This window comes from Pungitius pungitius, chromosome 3 (assembly GCF_949316345.1).
Source record: "Pungitius pungitius chromosome 3, fPunPun2.1, whole genome shotgun sequence".
NCBI lineage: Eukaryota > Metazoa > Chordata > Actinopteri > Perciformes > Gasterosteidae > Pungitius > Pungitius pungitius.
Genome location: NC_084902.1, coordinates 12,621,910 through 12,638,956, shown reverse-complemented (window position 1 = coordinate 12,638,956; position 17,047 = coordinate 12,621,910). Strand labels below are relative to the sequence as shown.

At 43.6% G+C, this 17,047-nt stretch overlaps 2 protein-coding genes across 2 annotated transcripts; one reads left to right on the top strand and one right to left on the bottom strand.

Annotated features, from left to right (window-relative positions):
- Positions 1 to 377: 377 nt before the first annotated feature.
- Positions 378 to 4,406, top strand: rrp8 (ribosomal RNA processing 8). The gene is made up of 8 exons (XM_037478144.2): positions 378 to 579; positions 695 to 812; positions 1,260 to 1,521; positions 1,639 to 2,485; positions 3,319 to 3,448; positions 3,538 to 3,644; positions 3,741 to 3,837; positions 4,017 to 4,406. The coding sequence occupies exons 2-8, from the start codon at positions 708 to 710 to the stop codon at positions 4,128 to 4,130; spliced, it is 1,662 nt and encodes a 553-aa protein (XP_037334041.2). The 5' UTR covers positions 378 to 579; positions 695 to 707; the 3' UTR covers positions 4,131 to 4,406.
- Positions 4,407 to 5,829: 1,423 nt separating this feature from the next.
- On the bottom strand, positions 5,830 to 15,417 carry si:ch211-149e23.4 (uncharacterized). The gene is made up of 14 exons (XM_037462763.2): positions 15,285 to 15,417; positions 13,056 to 13,367; positions 12,549 to 12,857; positions 10,823 to 11,104; positions 10,601 to 10,733; positions 10,101 to 10,270; positions 9,719 to 10,000; positions 9,308 to 9,607; positions 8,943 to 9,209; positions 8,653 to 8,815; positions 7,945 to 8,105; positions 7,700 to 7,775; positions 6,586 to 6,613; positions 5,830 to 6,431 (listed from the first exon to the last, which is right to left on the bottom strand). The coding sequence occupies exons 1-14, from the start codon at positions 15,349 to 15,351 to the stop codon at positions 6,288 to 6,290; spliced, it is 2,694 nt and encodes an 897-aa protein (XP_037318660.2). The 5' UTR covers positions 15,352 to 15,417; the 3' UTR covers positions 5,830 to 6,287.
- Between the last annotated feature and the right edge of the window lie 1,630 nt (positions 15,418 to 17,047).

The following is a 17,047-nucleotide window of genomic DNA, read 5'->3' as shown; positions in this document are numbered from 1 at the left end:
ACTGCACGTAGTGGAGATATTCACAGCCTCAGGTCACGGTTATTTCAGAAGAAGAATATGCAGCATTACTCAAGGTATTATTCTTCACTTAATTTTTGATTATAAAAAACTATTACTAACAGATCTAAGAATGTTTAAGTGCAATGCATATAGTGTTGTAGGGTATGCATATTAACCAACACTTGTATTAATTAAATCTCAAAGTGCTTATGCTAATGGTGACGATTGTAATAATAAATAACTTATTATTATTATTAAGGATACCAATAGCTTAGTTGATCTAAAAATCGTGAACAGCAGGAAGTAAAGGTTCATCTATGTTTGTAGTTTCTAAGAACTTCACATCCCACAAAGCTATGGTGTGCCTACGTCATCAACATCCGACTGTAGTTCTGTTTTGCTTCCTTAACGCACATGAGACCAACCAACGTGGCTTTTGCGTTTGACAATATATATATAGTTTTTACAGCTATTAAACATATTTACACGTTTATTACTGAAACGATTTCTATACAAGCACCGCCATCAACGAAACAAGCTGTTTGACTTGTAAAATATCTTCTGATTGGAGACAAACTGGTGAGTTAGTGAGTTAGCCGAGTTAGCGTATCGATAGAGAAGAAGGCATCGCTACGTTAGCTGAGTTGTTTTCTAACCCAACAGTGAATCCACGTTACGTCTTTGTTTCTAACAGTCCTCCCGGGACCATGTTTAATGAGGATGAAGACTGGAGTGACGAACAAGACGCTCAGGTCCTGAGCAAAACTGTACTCGGAAACACACAGAAGACGTCCAGCCGAACTGATGTCAAGGTAACTTAAATCTCAAAGTCGTATTAGAATAACCATCAATTCCATACCATCTATAATGATATGAGGCTTAATTTGGCATCCTGATTGTGCAAGTTCAACATACACAGTGAAAGATGGGACACTATGATAAAGTTATACATTTTTTGCAATGATCTCATTTTGGGAACAATCAAGCAGTGCAATAATTCATTTGCTGAAGTTATATTTGCCACAAAATAGGTGATATATGAATGAAAAGAGATATAGCAACCTAAAAGTGCTGACCTCTACACACACACGATAATGACTCTAAAATGCGTTTCACACACATCCTGGAAATGGAATTAATTACACAGAAATGTAATTCATTTACAAAGAAAAAACACTTTATCATTAGCAGTCTGCAACATTAGTCTGCATGTTTTAAATTAAATGGCTTATTGTGATCTGAATTCATCCCCGGATCAGTCCAAGTTGGTTGGAAAGAAGAGCCTGCTGCGGACCCTGCAGACTCTTGGGTCAGTACCAGACTGGAAGAACGACGACCATCAGCAGGGCAGCGACAGCGAGGGCGACGTGGTCCCAACACACAGCAAGAGAAAGAAGAAAAGAAGTAAGAGGCGAAGGCAAGCGGAGACCACAGGAGAGCAGCCAAACAATGAAGACTTGGATCCGGCTGTAAATGACAAGAAACCTGCAATAAAAAAGAGGAGGTTAGAAAAGACATTAAGTGAGTAATTTACTGGAATTTATTTACATTTTGAAATGTATTCACTGGATCAATAAGTGGATATTCACAGATGTTAACCAGGAGATAATATCTAAATGTTTTCTTTCCTCCTTTAAGCTGGCCTGAAGTTAAGAACAACATCTGAGAAAGAAACATCCAACAAAAAAAATATCATATCCAACCCAGACAACACAGAGAAACTGAGCAGACAACAGTGGAAAACCAAAATGAAGAACAAGAGGAAATGCAAAAATAAATACAGTCAGGATAAGCCCAAGATGGAAGTCAATAATGCTGAATCTGCTGAGCAACACAAGCTGAAGGAAGAAGTCAAACTAGATTCATATAGTAAAAATAACATCAATAGTCAGACACCAGCCAAGAAAAATGAAAAGAAACGTAAACTCCAGAAATTGAAAAAGACAGAACTGGATAAAGACTCATCCGGTGCACCAGACACGCATGCGCTCAGAGAGGAAAAGAAGCAAATTGGTGACAAAGTTAAAAAAGACGCAAATACGTCTTTGGCTTTGGGATCAAAACAGAAAGCAGCTCTTCCCCAAGTGAAGATCGCACGTGAGCAGCAACAGCCACCAATAAAAAGACTAAAACCTCAGCTGAGCAAAGCAGAGATTCTGAAAAGAGAGAAGCTACGGAAATTGATGAACACAAGGGAACCGGTCCAACAGGAGAGTCCCGCTGAGACGAAAGATGAGCCTGCGGTAGAAGAAGAGGCCAAACAGGACCGCTCTGCCTCCCTGAGGTCCCGCGTGGAGCAGCGTCTGGATTCGGCCCGTTTCCGATACATTAATGAAGTTTTGTACAGCACGTCCAGCGGCGAGGCAAAGCGTATGTTCCAGCAGGACCCCGAGGCCTTCGGGATCTACCACAGAGGGTACACGGCGCAGGTTCAGAGATGGCCCGCCAACCCAGTGGACGCCATCATCTCCTTCATTCGACAGAAGTGAGACATTCAATATCAATGTATTATGTTGCCACCAAAACCAAATTAAATGTCACACTTCTCACGTGGCCACACTTGAGCCAAGCCCGTTTGCCAAAGACGATCATAGGATGCTGTTTGAAGCAACAGAGTTCATCTCTGAGCTGAGATGTTGTAGCACACATGCAGAACACATATTTCTAAACATCAAGTTTAGCCCTTTAAAAAAAGTAGAAAAAAAAATCACCTCCTTTTTGAAGTTTGTTGGAAAACCAAACACACAACATGATTACAGGGATTATAAAACATTGAAACAAGACAGTCATTTACAAAGCTCAACATCTGCACCATTTAACAAATTTTGAACAGTGTTTTTATTTGATTCACCACATAAATGTAGATGCTCGCATTGATCATTATAGTGTGATAAAATGCAGAGTGACAGACACCTTTTAGGTGAGCTTTCTTTACATCGACAGAACCTTCTCTCTTAACTGCCAAAACAGTAAAAACAATTTAATAACATTTCTTATGGATGGTCCAAAACTTGCATTATCTGGATCGTTATCTGCTGTTAGCTGTAAATACCCTCCATTACTCTGCTAAAAACCTGGTGTCAGTGATGAATAATGCAGTAGACCATGCTGCACTGTGGGTGTGGATTTGCTGCGTCATTTGGCTGCTGTGGGAAGACAACTTTGTTTATGTCAGCAGTTATGGGAGAAATTCAACTGTGTTTAGTGGCCCTATAAACTACAGATTGGCCTCAGCTCTGTATTGATTCCCTTTAACGTTGAGCCACTACTTTGTTTAATATGCTAGAATTGCTAACTTATATGTGCTGTTCATTTCAGACCTCCCTCTCTGGTGGTGGCAGACTTTGGTTGTGGTGACTGTAAAATAGCGCGCAGCGTGAAGAACAAAGTGCACAGCTTCGACTTGGCAGCCGCCTGCGATCTTGTTACAGTCTGTGACATGGCCAACGTGAGTGTCCTCTTTTTTTCCTGCACGCCGATCCTCCATTAACAGTCCGTGCGATTGGTAGAAAAACGCACGGCCTTCCCTCTGTGCAGGTTCCACTTCGCGGCGGCTCGGTGGACATCGCTGTGTTCTGCCTTTCTCTTATGGGAACCAACCTGGCCGATTTCCTAGCAGAGGCCAACCGCGTGTTAAAGAGAGGGTAAGCTCTGTTTCACTGACTTTGTAAAGGCACAGCAGTTTTTTTGTGTGCATGTACAGTACATGTCTGGATAACTGATATGCACAATTATTGTAGGGGTGTCCTGAAAATAGCAGAAGTGGCGAGCAGGTTTGAGAACGTGCGGAACTTCGTCACTGCGCTGACAGGTCTGGGATTCAAGATAGTGACCAAGGTAGGAAAATCAGGGACAGAGAACACGTTCTTATTTGTCTTTCTCATATACAGGTGAAACTCAAAAATTTCATTTCAAGGCTCAATCGTAAGGTCACAATGGCCGGTGTGTTATACATCTATCTAGGAACTGACTAAAGAGTGATTTGTGTTGTTTTTTTCTTTTCTCTTTGGCTATAGGACACACAGGCCACACATTTCTACTCCTTTGAATTAGTGAAGGTGCAAGATGCTCCAGAAAATATAAAGAAATTTGGACTGCAGTTGAGGCCCTGTCTCTACAAGAAAAGATGAATGTGTCTCAAGAATTCATGGACTATTGAAGCAGTGTGTTCTTGAATGTTCAGCTTCAATCTACTGTTTTACAAAGCGGCAATTGTACATTTGTGTCTAAATGTATTGTTCTTAATTGCTACACTTTGAAGCCTCTGTAATTCACAGATTTGACACCTGAGTTTTCTGCATTAATTGTACATTGTTTTTCAAACATCAATGTAGATATGTGCTCATTAGTAAAACGGTATTTTATTTCAAAGAAAGCCTAAACATACACTCACCGGCCACTTTATTAGGTACCCCATGCTAGTAACGGGTTAGACCCCCTTTTGCCTTCAGAACTGCCTCAATTCTTCGTGGCATAGATTCAACAAGGTGCTGGAAGCATTCCTCAGGGAGTTTGGTCCATATTGACATGATGGCATCACACAGTTGCCGCAGATTTGTCGGCTGCACATCCATGATGCGAATCTCCCGTTCCACCACATCCCAAAGATGCTCTATTGGATTGAGATCTGGTGATTGTGGAGGCCATTTGAGTACAGCGAACTCATTGTCATGTTCAAGAAACCAGTCTGAGATGATTCCAGCTTTATGACATGGCGCATTATCCTGCTGAAAGTAGCCATCAGAAGTTGGGTACATTGTGGTCATAAAGGGATGGACATGGTCAGCAACAATACTCAGGTAGGCTGTGGCGTTGCAACGATGCTCAATTGGTACCAAGGGGCCCAAAGAGTGCCAAGAAAATATTCCCCACACCATGACACCACCACCACCAGCCTGAACCGTTGATACAAGGCAGGATGGATCCATGCTTTCATGTTGTAGACGCCAAATTCTGACCCTACCATCCGAATGTCGCAGCAGAAATCGAGACTCATCAGACCAGGCAACGTTTTTCCAATCTTCTATTGTCCAATTTCGATGAGCTTGTGCAAATTGTAGCCTCAGTTTCCTGTTCTTAGCTGAAAGGAGTGGCACCCGGTGTGGTCTTCTGCTGCTGTAGCCCATCTGCCTCAAAGTTCGACGTACTGTGCGTTCAGAGATGCTCTTATGCCCACCTTGGTTGTAACGGGTGGTTATTTGAGTCACTGTTCCCCTTCTATCAGCTCGAACCAGTCTGGCCATTCTCCTCTGACCTCTGGCATCAACAAGGCATTTCCGCCCACAGAACTGCCGCTCACTGGATGTTTTTTCTTTTTCGGACCATTCTCTGTAAACCCTAGAGATGGTTGTGCGTGAAAATCCCAGTAGATTAGCAGTTTCTGAAATACTCAGACCAGCCCTTCTGGCACCAACAATCATGCCACGTTCAAAGTCACTCAAATCACCTTTCTTCCCCATACTGATGCTCGGTTTGAACTGCAGGAGATTGTCTTGACAATGTCTACATGCCTAAATGCACTGAGTTGCCGCCATGTGATTGGCTGCTTAGAAATTAAGTGTTAACAAGCAGTTGGACAGGTGTACCTAATAAAGTGGCCGGTGAGTGTATACACCACGTTATATGCAGGCTACCATTTTAGAAAAGTTGATCCTGTCAAATAAATTCTGAAAAATAAACTATACTTTTAAAAAATGAATGTTTCATGACTTTATGCTTTAAAGTGATTTTTATTTTGATCTGAATGAGACGTTGAAATAAAATACATTGATTGGTACTAAGTGGTCTAGAATAAAATCTGTTTTGCTCAGTTGTGTGTGTTACAATTTGCCACAAGAGGGTGTAACAGCACTACAACCTAATCATGCGTCTGCATCTGGTTTGTGAGCTATATGACGATGTATTTAGAGTTAACTGGTTGCCACAGCAGATGGTCCTCACTGATTTAGATGACCAAAGATATCACAAGGGCAGATGGTGGGAGGCTAAAGTTAGTTATCTCTAATGTATGAAGAGATGTGTGGTAACAACTTGATACAAACAGCAATTTAGAAAAATAATTTTATTCAAATAATTTTATTGACAAAAACAACATGTACAAAACAAATTGCCAATAAAGTAAGATGTTGCACAGATAATACTTTGAAATCATTGAAATTCATTCACATTAAATCACATTTTAGTACATAAAGGATACTTTCACATCTAATGCTGATAATACACTGCAGTTCCAGCAAGCCTTGTGCACAGTGCAAGGCAGAATATGTCAATCAAAGCTCCTTTCATCTTCACACTGTACTCTTAATGTCAACAACAATGGAGTAGCTGACCATCTGAGCGTTATTGCTTCTGTTTTCCGTCACTGCCGACTTTACCTCAGGGGAGCCGTGCCCTTGCATCAGAGACGTCAACGCAGAGAGAGACTCCTTTTTCTGAATATATACAGTATATATATATATATATATATATATAGAGAGAGAGAGAGAGAGAGAGAGAGACTGCTGATTTTAGATTTGGATATTAGAAAAATATCATTCCCAATGAAAACCTTTTTTCTGAAGGAAAACAAACTGAATTTGGTCTTACCTTATATTGGGACCTGCTATGTCCTTTGCTGTAAAAAAAACAACAAAGAAATAATAATGTAAGTTATCCTCTTGAATTTTTAAAAGGATATCGTAGGGTTGAACTTTACCACTAGAAGGCACTGTGACTTAACCTGACAAATTGCCTTATGCTACAGGAATATGAATGCAAACAGCGAGGGGGTGACCTGAGCCCTCGCCATTGATCTCTCATGTCAGACGCAGCAGCTAACGTTGTACATCATGACCTCAGAGACATCAACACAGCGAAGGCCGTCAAAAAAGTGTCCCCAGCACAGGAAGAGTGGCTGCAAGGGGGGTTGACGGTGTTTCCAAAATAGCTTTTCTCCTGGGTGAGTCATGTTTTCTTGTGTACGCCTGTTGTACGCTGTGGGACTGACCTTCCCAAATTAGTCTGACAGGACCCTCCCATCGCAGCCAGGGATAAGAGCACAAAGGCACCTTGACCAAATGTTCCGACCAGAGAGGTGGACCTATTGAGGCAGCTTGTGAACTGCTGTTGTGCTGCACGGTGCGGCTTCATTTACACCCAGGCCTGATCTGATCCAGACAAACATTCCTGAGAGAACTTCGATTTGGCAATGAACGGGAAATATGTGGAAAGTTCTGCACTCAGACGCCATTAAACGGTTCTAGGATCGTGAAAGACAAGTGACACGCTGAAGAGAGGGGTTTCATTTCTTTCCTCATGGTGACTGGCAATTTAACTTTTATTATACTTCTAAAGTTGTGGACTTTGAACCTTTTGACGTGGCATTGCTCCGTTATGGACCAACAATTAGCAGCCGACTGCTGAACGTGCCAGAAGTAACACTGCTAAAAGCCAGAGCAGGAAACTGGAATCATTAATCTGTTTATCTCCCATGTGTTACCTGTCTGCAAGGAGGGCTGCGGTGCAGAGGCAGCTGTCTGCCTTCTGCCACACTGCTTCCTGTTTGTGAATAACAGCATGAGTTTGGGGTTTTTGGTTATTTGGGTTAACGATCCGCACGTCCTGTTTGTCTATTCTGTGCCACCGTCAGTGTTGTTCTCACTTGTCTACGCATCACCTGCCGTGCTGCAACCACGGTTACCTGTGCAGGTATTTAACTCACCAGCACACCCAGAGGGTGACGATGAGGATGAGGGTGATGGCCAAGGCCGAAGAAATGCAGACGACTGCAGCAAGAGCTGAAACACATACACAGTTGTCTAAGCCACAAATGTATTTTTTTTAAAAAGAGTCGCAGCGAACTTCAGAATGAGAAGCATTCCCCAGCATGTTGATGTGATCGGAATGCATCGAGTACACACGTCGCTCTGATTGTAGATGAATGAATACAACGCGGTCCGTACTCACCAAGCTGCTTTTTCTCACTGGTGACCTCCACTTGAATGTTGACGGTGGCCGTGTGGTGATAAAAGGAAGCCCGGCAGCTGTACAGGCCTTCATCCTGCTGTGTGAGCTGGGACTGGAAGACCATTGCGTCCCGCTCCATTTGGACAAATGCGCCATTGCTCCTGTAACACAAGTCACTTTGAGCTGAATTTGTCTCAGAAGGAGTATTTTATATTTTTGCCATTTCCGAACAAATCGCTCACAAAGACATAATCCAATCATGTGTTAGTCCAAGCTTTAAACTATGTTTACAGCTCAACACTTTACACATGGATGGATTGCACCATAATATGAAGTTTAATTTGTTTGGTAAATTGGTTGTTTAAAGACTTGTTGAACAGGAGTACATGTGCATTAGTTGGGGTCTATTTTCAGATATGGATTTGAACACATTTGGTCTTTTGGTGAATATTCACAGCAGAATGTGTGTGGAGTTTACCCGAAAGGGCTGCAGTACCCACGATGAGTTGATTGGATTACATAGAATCTCTAAATTGAATGTCAAAGTAATTTTGGGTGATATGCATGCTGTGGAAACAATCAAGTTTACATCTCCAGGCTGATAACTGTTAACAGCTCTTTGCAATTGGGCAAACCTTTAATGTTTTGCTGAGCACTGTGCGCACAGCTGCCTCCTCATTAGGTGGTAGATCACGGAGGATACATCACCTTTCACAGATGAGCTTGTACTCTGGCACGTTGCCTTCGACTCGGAGCAGCACTCTTTGGTTGTGATGGTTTTCCTCGAGAGCCAGTCTGTGTGTGATGGTTTCACTGGCGTGGCGGCTTTGCAGAGGAGCCGTGTGGTTTAAGACTCTGATGGAGGAGATATCTGCAGAAAAGTTCATTTAACCATGAAGCTAAACCTTGAATTTACATACCGTTGAATTCATTCATGTGAATAACTAATAAAATAATGTGGTGCAACTTTAACGGGCATGTATTGAGTCTAAACTCACAGTATCTGGGGATGTGAATGGTCTTTTTCTCTGTGACTCCATGTTCAAAACTATACACACAAGTCAGGTCCTGCTCCTCGTGAAGGGCCAGAGGAAACTGATAAGTCAGCCTGCTTGCTGAAAGCCGGGATGTTTGGCCTTTGGCATTGTCAGGAAGGACCCAGGCGAGGTCAGGCCCAACACCGCCCCCCCCTCTGTAGTCACACACCGCCAGCCAGAGAGAAGACTCCCGCTGTCTCTCCAGAGACACAGTCAGCACAGGGGCTTCTACAAAAGAAAACACGGGTTGACAGGAAGAGGACAAGCAGCTGCGTGAGTTGGTATGAGTCACGGATTGAGATTTCCCAAAGAAAGAAAACACCTACTGTTCAAAAGAATGTGTGTTGTTCTTCTTTCTGGTGCCTCCAGGCTTGGATGCTCCGCTGTGCAGGTCACATTCTGACCAGAATACAAAGATGACAGGACCCGCGCGGAGCTCCGGGTTAGCACCGAGCCATCAGGCCGGCCCTCGGTCGCAGACAGGTAACTGATGCTGCTGTTAACGTTCCCAACGTGCCACCTTATGGTTGCTGCTGGGGGAACGCTCTCCACGGAGCAGTCCACCTTTGTGAACTCTTCGCCGTCTGTCCACTCGGTGCTCGAGTTGATGGCGATTTCAGGGCGGGCTGCGAGAGAGAGTAAGGTTTAAAACACCGCAGGAAGCGATAAAAAATCGATGGCGCTTGTGCGGCCAAGAAACCTCCGCTTCTCAGACAAAACTGATTTGTCGAACACACCGCAGAGAGGGAGGGTAATGCTTCTGTTCGCTGGCTCCTCAAACGCCGGGTGATTTATCACGCACTGTGTGGTGAGCTCCCGGGACGAGCAGGCCGGGAGGAGTAAAAGTCCCCTGACGGAGTGGCTTCCATTATGAGAAGTGAAATTGAACCAAGAAACTCCAGACACCCCGTCTGGTAGAAGCCAGGACATGTTGGCTGCAGGTACAGCATCGGCTGCTGAGCACTCAATCAGCCTGTGTCCATCCTCAGTCCGAAAGTCGACTCGAATTGTTGGAGGAACTGAGAGGAGAGGAGTTACTGTGTTGACATTTCGAACTCTCAGGATGTGGAAAATTCTAAATATGGCCGTGAGTAAGTATCGGCAAAGAGTTTCACCTACCAGGCAGCGTACGTTGAGGTTTAACTGTGACACGAAACGTCAGGGTTGCTTTGACATGGTGATATGCGAAGAAGCATTCGTACATGCCGGCATGCTGAAGCTCCACAGGACCCTGAAGTGTGAGGCTGCTGCCAAACAGCTCAACACCGTCAGGCAAGGGGCCGTCCTCTCTAGAGGGGAAACACAAGTAAGATCACAAAGAAGATTTCATGTTTCAGGTGTATTGGGGTATTCATGTGGATTACCCCAGATTAAAATATGACTTTCAGTCAGGAAACGTGTTAGTATCGGATTCCTGCCGTCTATCGCTTGTGGTTTTGGTGCCATCAAACGTGTTAACACATCCTGGCAAGGTACACATCATATCAGTCAACCGTGCCCATGTTGTTCTCCTTTTTTCTCAAGATAAAAACAAAACGAGACCCACGAGAAAAAAAAGAGAATAACAAATACGATTACAGGCCAGGCCAGATTTGTTTACATTAAAAAATCTTTCGTACTTTTTGCAGGTAACGTTGTAATGTGGCACGTTGCCAGTGACGCGCAGGTCGACGGCGGCGTCTGTCTGTCCTTCCTGCCACTCGAAATGTTCAGGTGCTCGGAGGTCACCACTGTTGATTCCCAACTCAAAATCTGCAGAACAATGAAGCACATCTCCATTTTTATGCCTGCTTCTACCTCCAGCCAAGTCATTTCAAAGGTGAGACATTGCTAATACTCACAAAAAGACGGCAGCGTTATGGCACGTGTCACTTGGTGTGTGAATGTGGGGTGGTCAAAAGCACAGGTGATATTACGGCCCTCATACAGCGTTGCAGGGAAGAGAACTGAACTCGCGTGCATGTCTGAGTTGGTGCTGTGCTCTCTCTGCAGCTCTTCGACGCTGTTCAAAGCCAAGGCGATGTCAGCGTCAGGTCTCCCTCCCGATGAAAGGCACGAGACCACCCAGAACTCCATTCCTCCTTTTTGCACCATCTCTGCTTTTATGCTCACGTTCGGCCTCGCTATTAGAGCAGGAAGAAAGGGGAAAAAAAGTGTTATTTTTCTTGAGAGTCAGACATTTTATCCAATAAATCTAAAAGTCACATATGAAATTGTGATTCTTTTTTTTTTATTGAATAGGAAGCCGGGGCCGGATGAGCTAAGCACAAGCTGTAGGGGGCTTCAGCTCGGGTTTTGGAGAGTGCTGACTTAGGCTTATCACCTGTCCCATCTGTTGGCTGGGCTGCCGCTGAGAACAGACGTCCGTTCCAGCTGCTTTCCAACAGAAGTTTGAGAGAATCACAGGCTTTAATGCAGGGAGTCAGCAGAGATCAGAGTCTATTATCAAATACATAAAAGTTGGGGTGTCATACAACACCCGGCCGTCCCCAACGAGAAAGAGAAGCGAGCTTGCGTGTTATGTGCTATTAAAGTGAGTTAAAGCACTTTTGCTCTAAAAATGTCATCCATTGACCCCTTTAGTTCATTGTGAATTTAGCCACTGCAGCTGGAAAATGACCGTAGCTGCGCAGCTTCAGTGGGGTGTGGATGTGTCACGGACAAATGAGCCTGCTGGCATGGCTTGTGCCAACGGCATATTTACGTCGTGCAGCTTGCCATAGAAATGCTCTGCACTTCTGTTCCCTTGAAAAAGGAGAGCATTTAAATGTTGATGTCCAAATTCCGGCGGTCATTATGCGGCACCACATGAGCGCATTTACTTGGTGGGACCTATTTTGTCTGAGACATTGCGAGTAACACAGGAACCATGAGTCTAGTGGTTGAACTTGAACTTTTCTCAGAGTGAAAACACAACTCAGCTTCTGGGGGATTCTTTTTACCAGCTATATCTCACCAGCGTGGGTGACATGTAATCAAGTTTGGCACGACTTGTTATTGACTTTTAATTCGTAGTTTCATTAAGTGATGAATTAGGTCTCATAAAAAATGTATATGCTGTATATATAGTTATATATCTAAATTAGTATAGCCACGTGAGGGCAGCAGAAACACATCAATGCAAAAATTTACATATATAGATTGTGTGTTCTAAACGTTGTGGGAGTGAGAAACATACATTTCTAGTTTCTAATCATTCAAGATTATTTACATTTTTCATTGAGACTTTGATCTTCCCTGAAGTTGAAAGTTATAAAATTGGTTAAAACGAAAAATGTTTTATTCACACATAGGCCGTTTGTGAGTAAAATCAAATCCAACAGGAGAACTGTATTCATCAAATTGTTAATTATTCAGTGCATTGTGCAACGTGATTTATGGTCTGTCATTGTGTATGTAGAGCAGAGTGGAAAGGAATGGCCAGTGTGAAAAATCAGCAGGAGAACGTTATTGTGTTGTGAGTTGCTGAGTCATGATTCATGATTACAAAACTGAGAGCGCTGGATGCAGTACACCATGTGTCCCCTCCAACAACACAGGAACACTCAGCTGTGAGTGTGCGCTTACCGTAGGTTTCCACCCTGACCGAGGTGAGTTTTGGTTCGGGCAATGATGGGTGAAGGACCACACAAGTCACGCTGTCTTCATCCTGCAGGCGGGTGGGGAAGCGCAGGATGCTGCGCACTGCGTAGGTGCCGTTTGAGTGAACACTTTCACTCACTTCCACAGCAAAAGGGTCATATGAGGGAGGAAGGCCGGCGACCAACCAACTGATCTGAGGCCTGGGCCTCCCACCGGCCGCAGAGCATGACACCGACTGGTAATGGGAGCCGTTGATGGTCTCTGCATCCACCAGTATCTGTATGTCAGGCCGAGCTGTGAATGAATGCAGTAAACACGGCGATGCTCTTAGACAAGACGTCGGCATGTCTTTTTGTCAAAGATTGTTTATCCCCATGTTAAATTCAAATGCAATTGCTGCAACAGCTTTGACCATTTAGATTTATTTTAAAATATGACAATCCCACAGTGGAGAAGAAAAGAAAATGAAACATTATTGGATCATTGGCTTACCTACTACAGTGAGATGTACACTGCCATGGTACGTAGCTTCCTCAGAATCAAACTGACAGATGTATTCTCCTTCCACTTCCACACTGGACACTTTCATCTTAACTGTGAGGTTGGTGAGAGAGACTGGCTTCGAGATGTCACCGCGGCTAAATGGTTTGCCATCAAAAAATCCGGCCAGCCGCTTGGATTTGGAGTTGATCTGGCTTTTCCACTCTGCCTCCTGGATCTCACTCTCACCCACATAAGTACAGCTCAGGTAGACGTCCTCCCCCAGGACTGCTGTGATGTTTTCATGGATCTCTCCAGCCAGACCTGTGACACACAACAGGGGAAACGTTCAGGCTCAACGAGGTAATAAATTCACCTGAACGTCCTTAAGACCGCAAACGCCAGCAAAGCAGAAATGTTTAAAGGGACGAAACGTGATTGTTCCTGACAGATAGCGTGTTGATAGATGTCCTTTGTTGTGCCTATGAAAGCTGTTTCAGCTCATCCTACCGCTTTCACTAGTTGAGTGGAACTGTGATGGATGAGAACGACTAACCGGCTCAGTGGTGATGTGGTTCTCGGCCATTTCATCATTGTTAGAATACGTCGGTGACTAATCAATAAAAACAAGAGTAAGGGTCTACGGCCATGCTAACCCGCTGACAACGACAATGCTAACATTCCCATGTCCCACTGTCCTAGTGTGGTGAGATTTAACATTTAATACAGTATAGTTGATTAGCATGTCATTAGTTTTGCACATACTTAGTTTATAAGTCAGTGTAAAACATCCTTTGGGGACCCAGAATATTTGTATGACATGTCACACTGGCTGAGCAACGGACCGGCGGTTCTTTCCGTGCTGCTGGCACACAGCTTTGACTCAAAAGCTCTAATATTTAAAGGTCTCTGTGCACACAAGGACACTTACAAAATCCAACCTTGGCCCCACAGTGTATATTCATCAGAGGACTCCATTATGTTAATGAAATGAAAACAGTCCAAAAGTTACGCCCTAATCCATCCATCCATCCACCACCACCAACAACCCTCCACACTGCTCATAACTGAGCCACAGTAAGGGGAGGTTTCAGAGGAGAGGACATCTATTAGAGGATGACGGGTTTTAACACTTGCAGAAAGAATGGTGTGCAGACTCCAATGCATGCAAAGTTCCATAATACTTCTTTCTGTGATGACTTCATCAAAGTGCACTTGAGGACACAGCACGGCCCATGAGGCAGCTGAAGCCAAGAACCTGTACTCGGCTTTAGATACACGATGAGTAAAATAATGATGCCGCTCTGCTGCATGGAAAACCACATAACTTACAGCCTGCCGCTGCAGTAGAAACTCAGATGTTTATATCAAACACTGTGAAAGCTGAAACGATGTTGATCTTGCTATAGATCACAGCAAATGGAAACAATGTGGAGAGCCTTTTAAGAGGGAAGGACACAGAGGGAGAGAAATAAATATGCTGCATCATTTCAATCATGCCATGTGGGTTTATAATTCATTTGCCCTTGCAGGTATTTGCCAATCTAAATGTCAGCCAACCAAGTAAAAGGCATGCCTTAAGGATACAGACTAAGTAATAACTGAGAGAAAAAAATCAAATCAGTCATTCATGCACTGCACCATATTTCCTGAGCCCCAGAGGCTTCTTTTTCTCGCCAAACAGCAACCATTCACCAGTGGCGCAAAGCAGGTCTTTCTTCACAGACTGGGGATGTGGTAAACAAGTAAAACTTTCAACCAAGTGAAACAGCTTTTGTCATTTTGACAAGCTCGAAAATCAAGTGACAGCAGAAACAAAGACAGAAACAACAAAAACATACAGTAAAAAAGAAAATCTGAACTCTCGACTGCAGAGGGTTTCTCCCTCGCACAAAAGAAAACCTTAACGGCCCTCATATAATAACTTTTAAAGGCTGTAAAGGAAACTAATGTGGTTTTAGGTGACACCCCTACTCAATTATGATGAAGTGACTGCTGGAGTGACAACGCTAACTTGCCATCAGCGAAGTACTGCAGAAATAGTTATTATTTAGTGTGTTCAAGATGCATGCAGCACGCGGCTTTATTGCCTGGGTGCATTGGTAATTGGACTTATCACTTAGGAAAACCAGCAGCACTGTTTAGTGTAACTGCCACAGGTTAAATAAGACCTCGAGGGCCAGTAAAATAAGCCCATAAACAGCTGACAGTCACAGACAGAATGTAACCCTGCAGACTTACCCATGATTTCCAAGCAGTGAGCAACATTTAGCACCAAAAACAAAATAAACAGCCCTGAGCATCCCATGCTGGTGTCATTGAGTGAAACTAAGTTATTCTGACAGTATGTAAGGCAAAAAGGTATTTAAAGCGTGTGTATGTGTGTGTGTGTGTGTGTGTCTTGTGGTTTATGGTTATATGTACACACCCTCTACAGCTGAGACTGATGTTTTTACCTTCTTGGGTACATGTTTGCTGAAACTCCTACACCCATATGTGGTCCATAAGCTCACACACACACACACACACACACACACACACACACACACGTATGACAGCTGTTTGTAAAACCGCTTCTCTCTTTTGCTTTCTGAAACCATAAATGGACTTTTGTTTCTGCAGACAATTTTGCTTGTCTGTGTTCTTCACTGTGTAATTTCTCCAAGTGGCCATGCACTGTCTGTTCAGTTACTCAGGCACCTCATATAGCAGGGCGCCCTAGGAAGTGGTAAAGCCATACATCACTTACACCGTCCTGTCCCTGCTGCGGCACTCGGAGACAGCCCGTCTGCAAGACAGCTCGCCATGCTCATACTCTGCAGCTTGGGAAATCACTGACTTCTGTGTATTGTTTCATCGCATAATGCTCCACTAATTCACTTTGAGGCCGTGCAGGTTTTTTTTTTCTGACTTGACATGACTTAATTTCAGAGTATAGTTTTTCACCCTGCGAGGAAAAGTGCAGTCAGAAACAAATGTGGGTGAGAAAGCATATTTTGCACGGGGCTCAGCATTACACTGCATTTCAGGCTGGTCTACGAGGGGGGGGGGGTTAACTTTAGTTTTTAGTCATCGAAACCACACGAGGATGAGAGTGAATGAAATTACGCTGCAGATACATTTGTGTTTTTTGTGGTCTGTAACGGCTTTTACACCAGCTGGTTTATAACTGACAACGACTTGTTAACATTTCATAGACAAAGTATTAATGCTGCCTGTGAACGTTGCTTGGTAACCTACTTAGCCCTGTTGAACCGTATCATTACTTTTGTCAGAGGAGGAATCTCACTGATCATCTGCACCATCTCTTCCATGTGTTATTTATTTAAAGAGTTATGACACTCCAGCCCTGCCCCCTTTCCGCACACACACACACACACACACACACACACACACACACACACACAGAAAAAGTCATGGATTCCACACTGACACAAAGATTGATTGTCACTATTTATGTGAATCACTTCACACAGCTGGCGTTTGTATACAGATGGAAATGAATAAATAGAGATTTAGATGGGACCATTTTATACCATCAGCTTGCACCTCTTGAGATTAATCTTTGAGCCCAATTTAATACCATTCACGTTTTAAATTGTGTGGTCTGCGGCACCGAGAGAGGACAGAAAGTCTGGTTGGAGACAAAAATGATCCCACCATCACCGACAAATACAGTTGCAGTTTAATAGATAAATCTCTTAGCAATATTAGGCGGACCAAGGCTGGCTGTTTCCCCCCGCTTTTCGCTTATTATGCTAAGCTAAGCTAACGTCTGCTGGTGCTAGATTCAAATTAACGTCATGGTGGTATCACTTGTCTCATTGCACCCTCACCGAAAAGCCAAATGCATGCAATTCATTACCGCTTCCAGTGCTGTAGAGAAGTTTAAAAAAACAGTTTGGTTGTCATTATCTTCCGGGTTAATGTTTCTATTTGCTATTTGCTTTAGAATAGTTTAGTATTGATTAATTAGAAAGGAAGTTTACAGAGATTCCATCAAT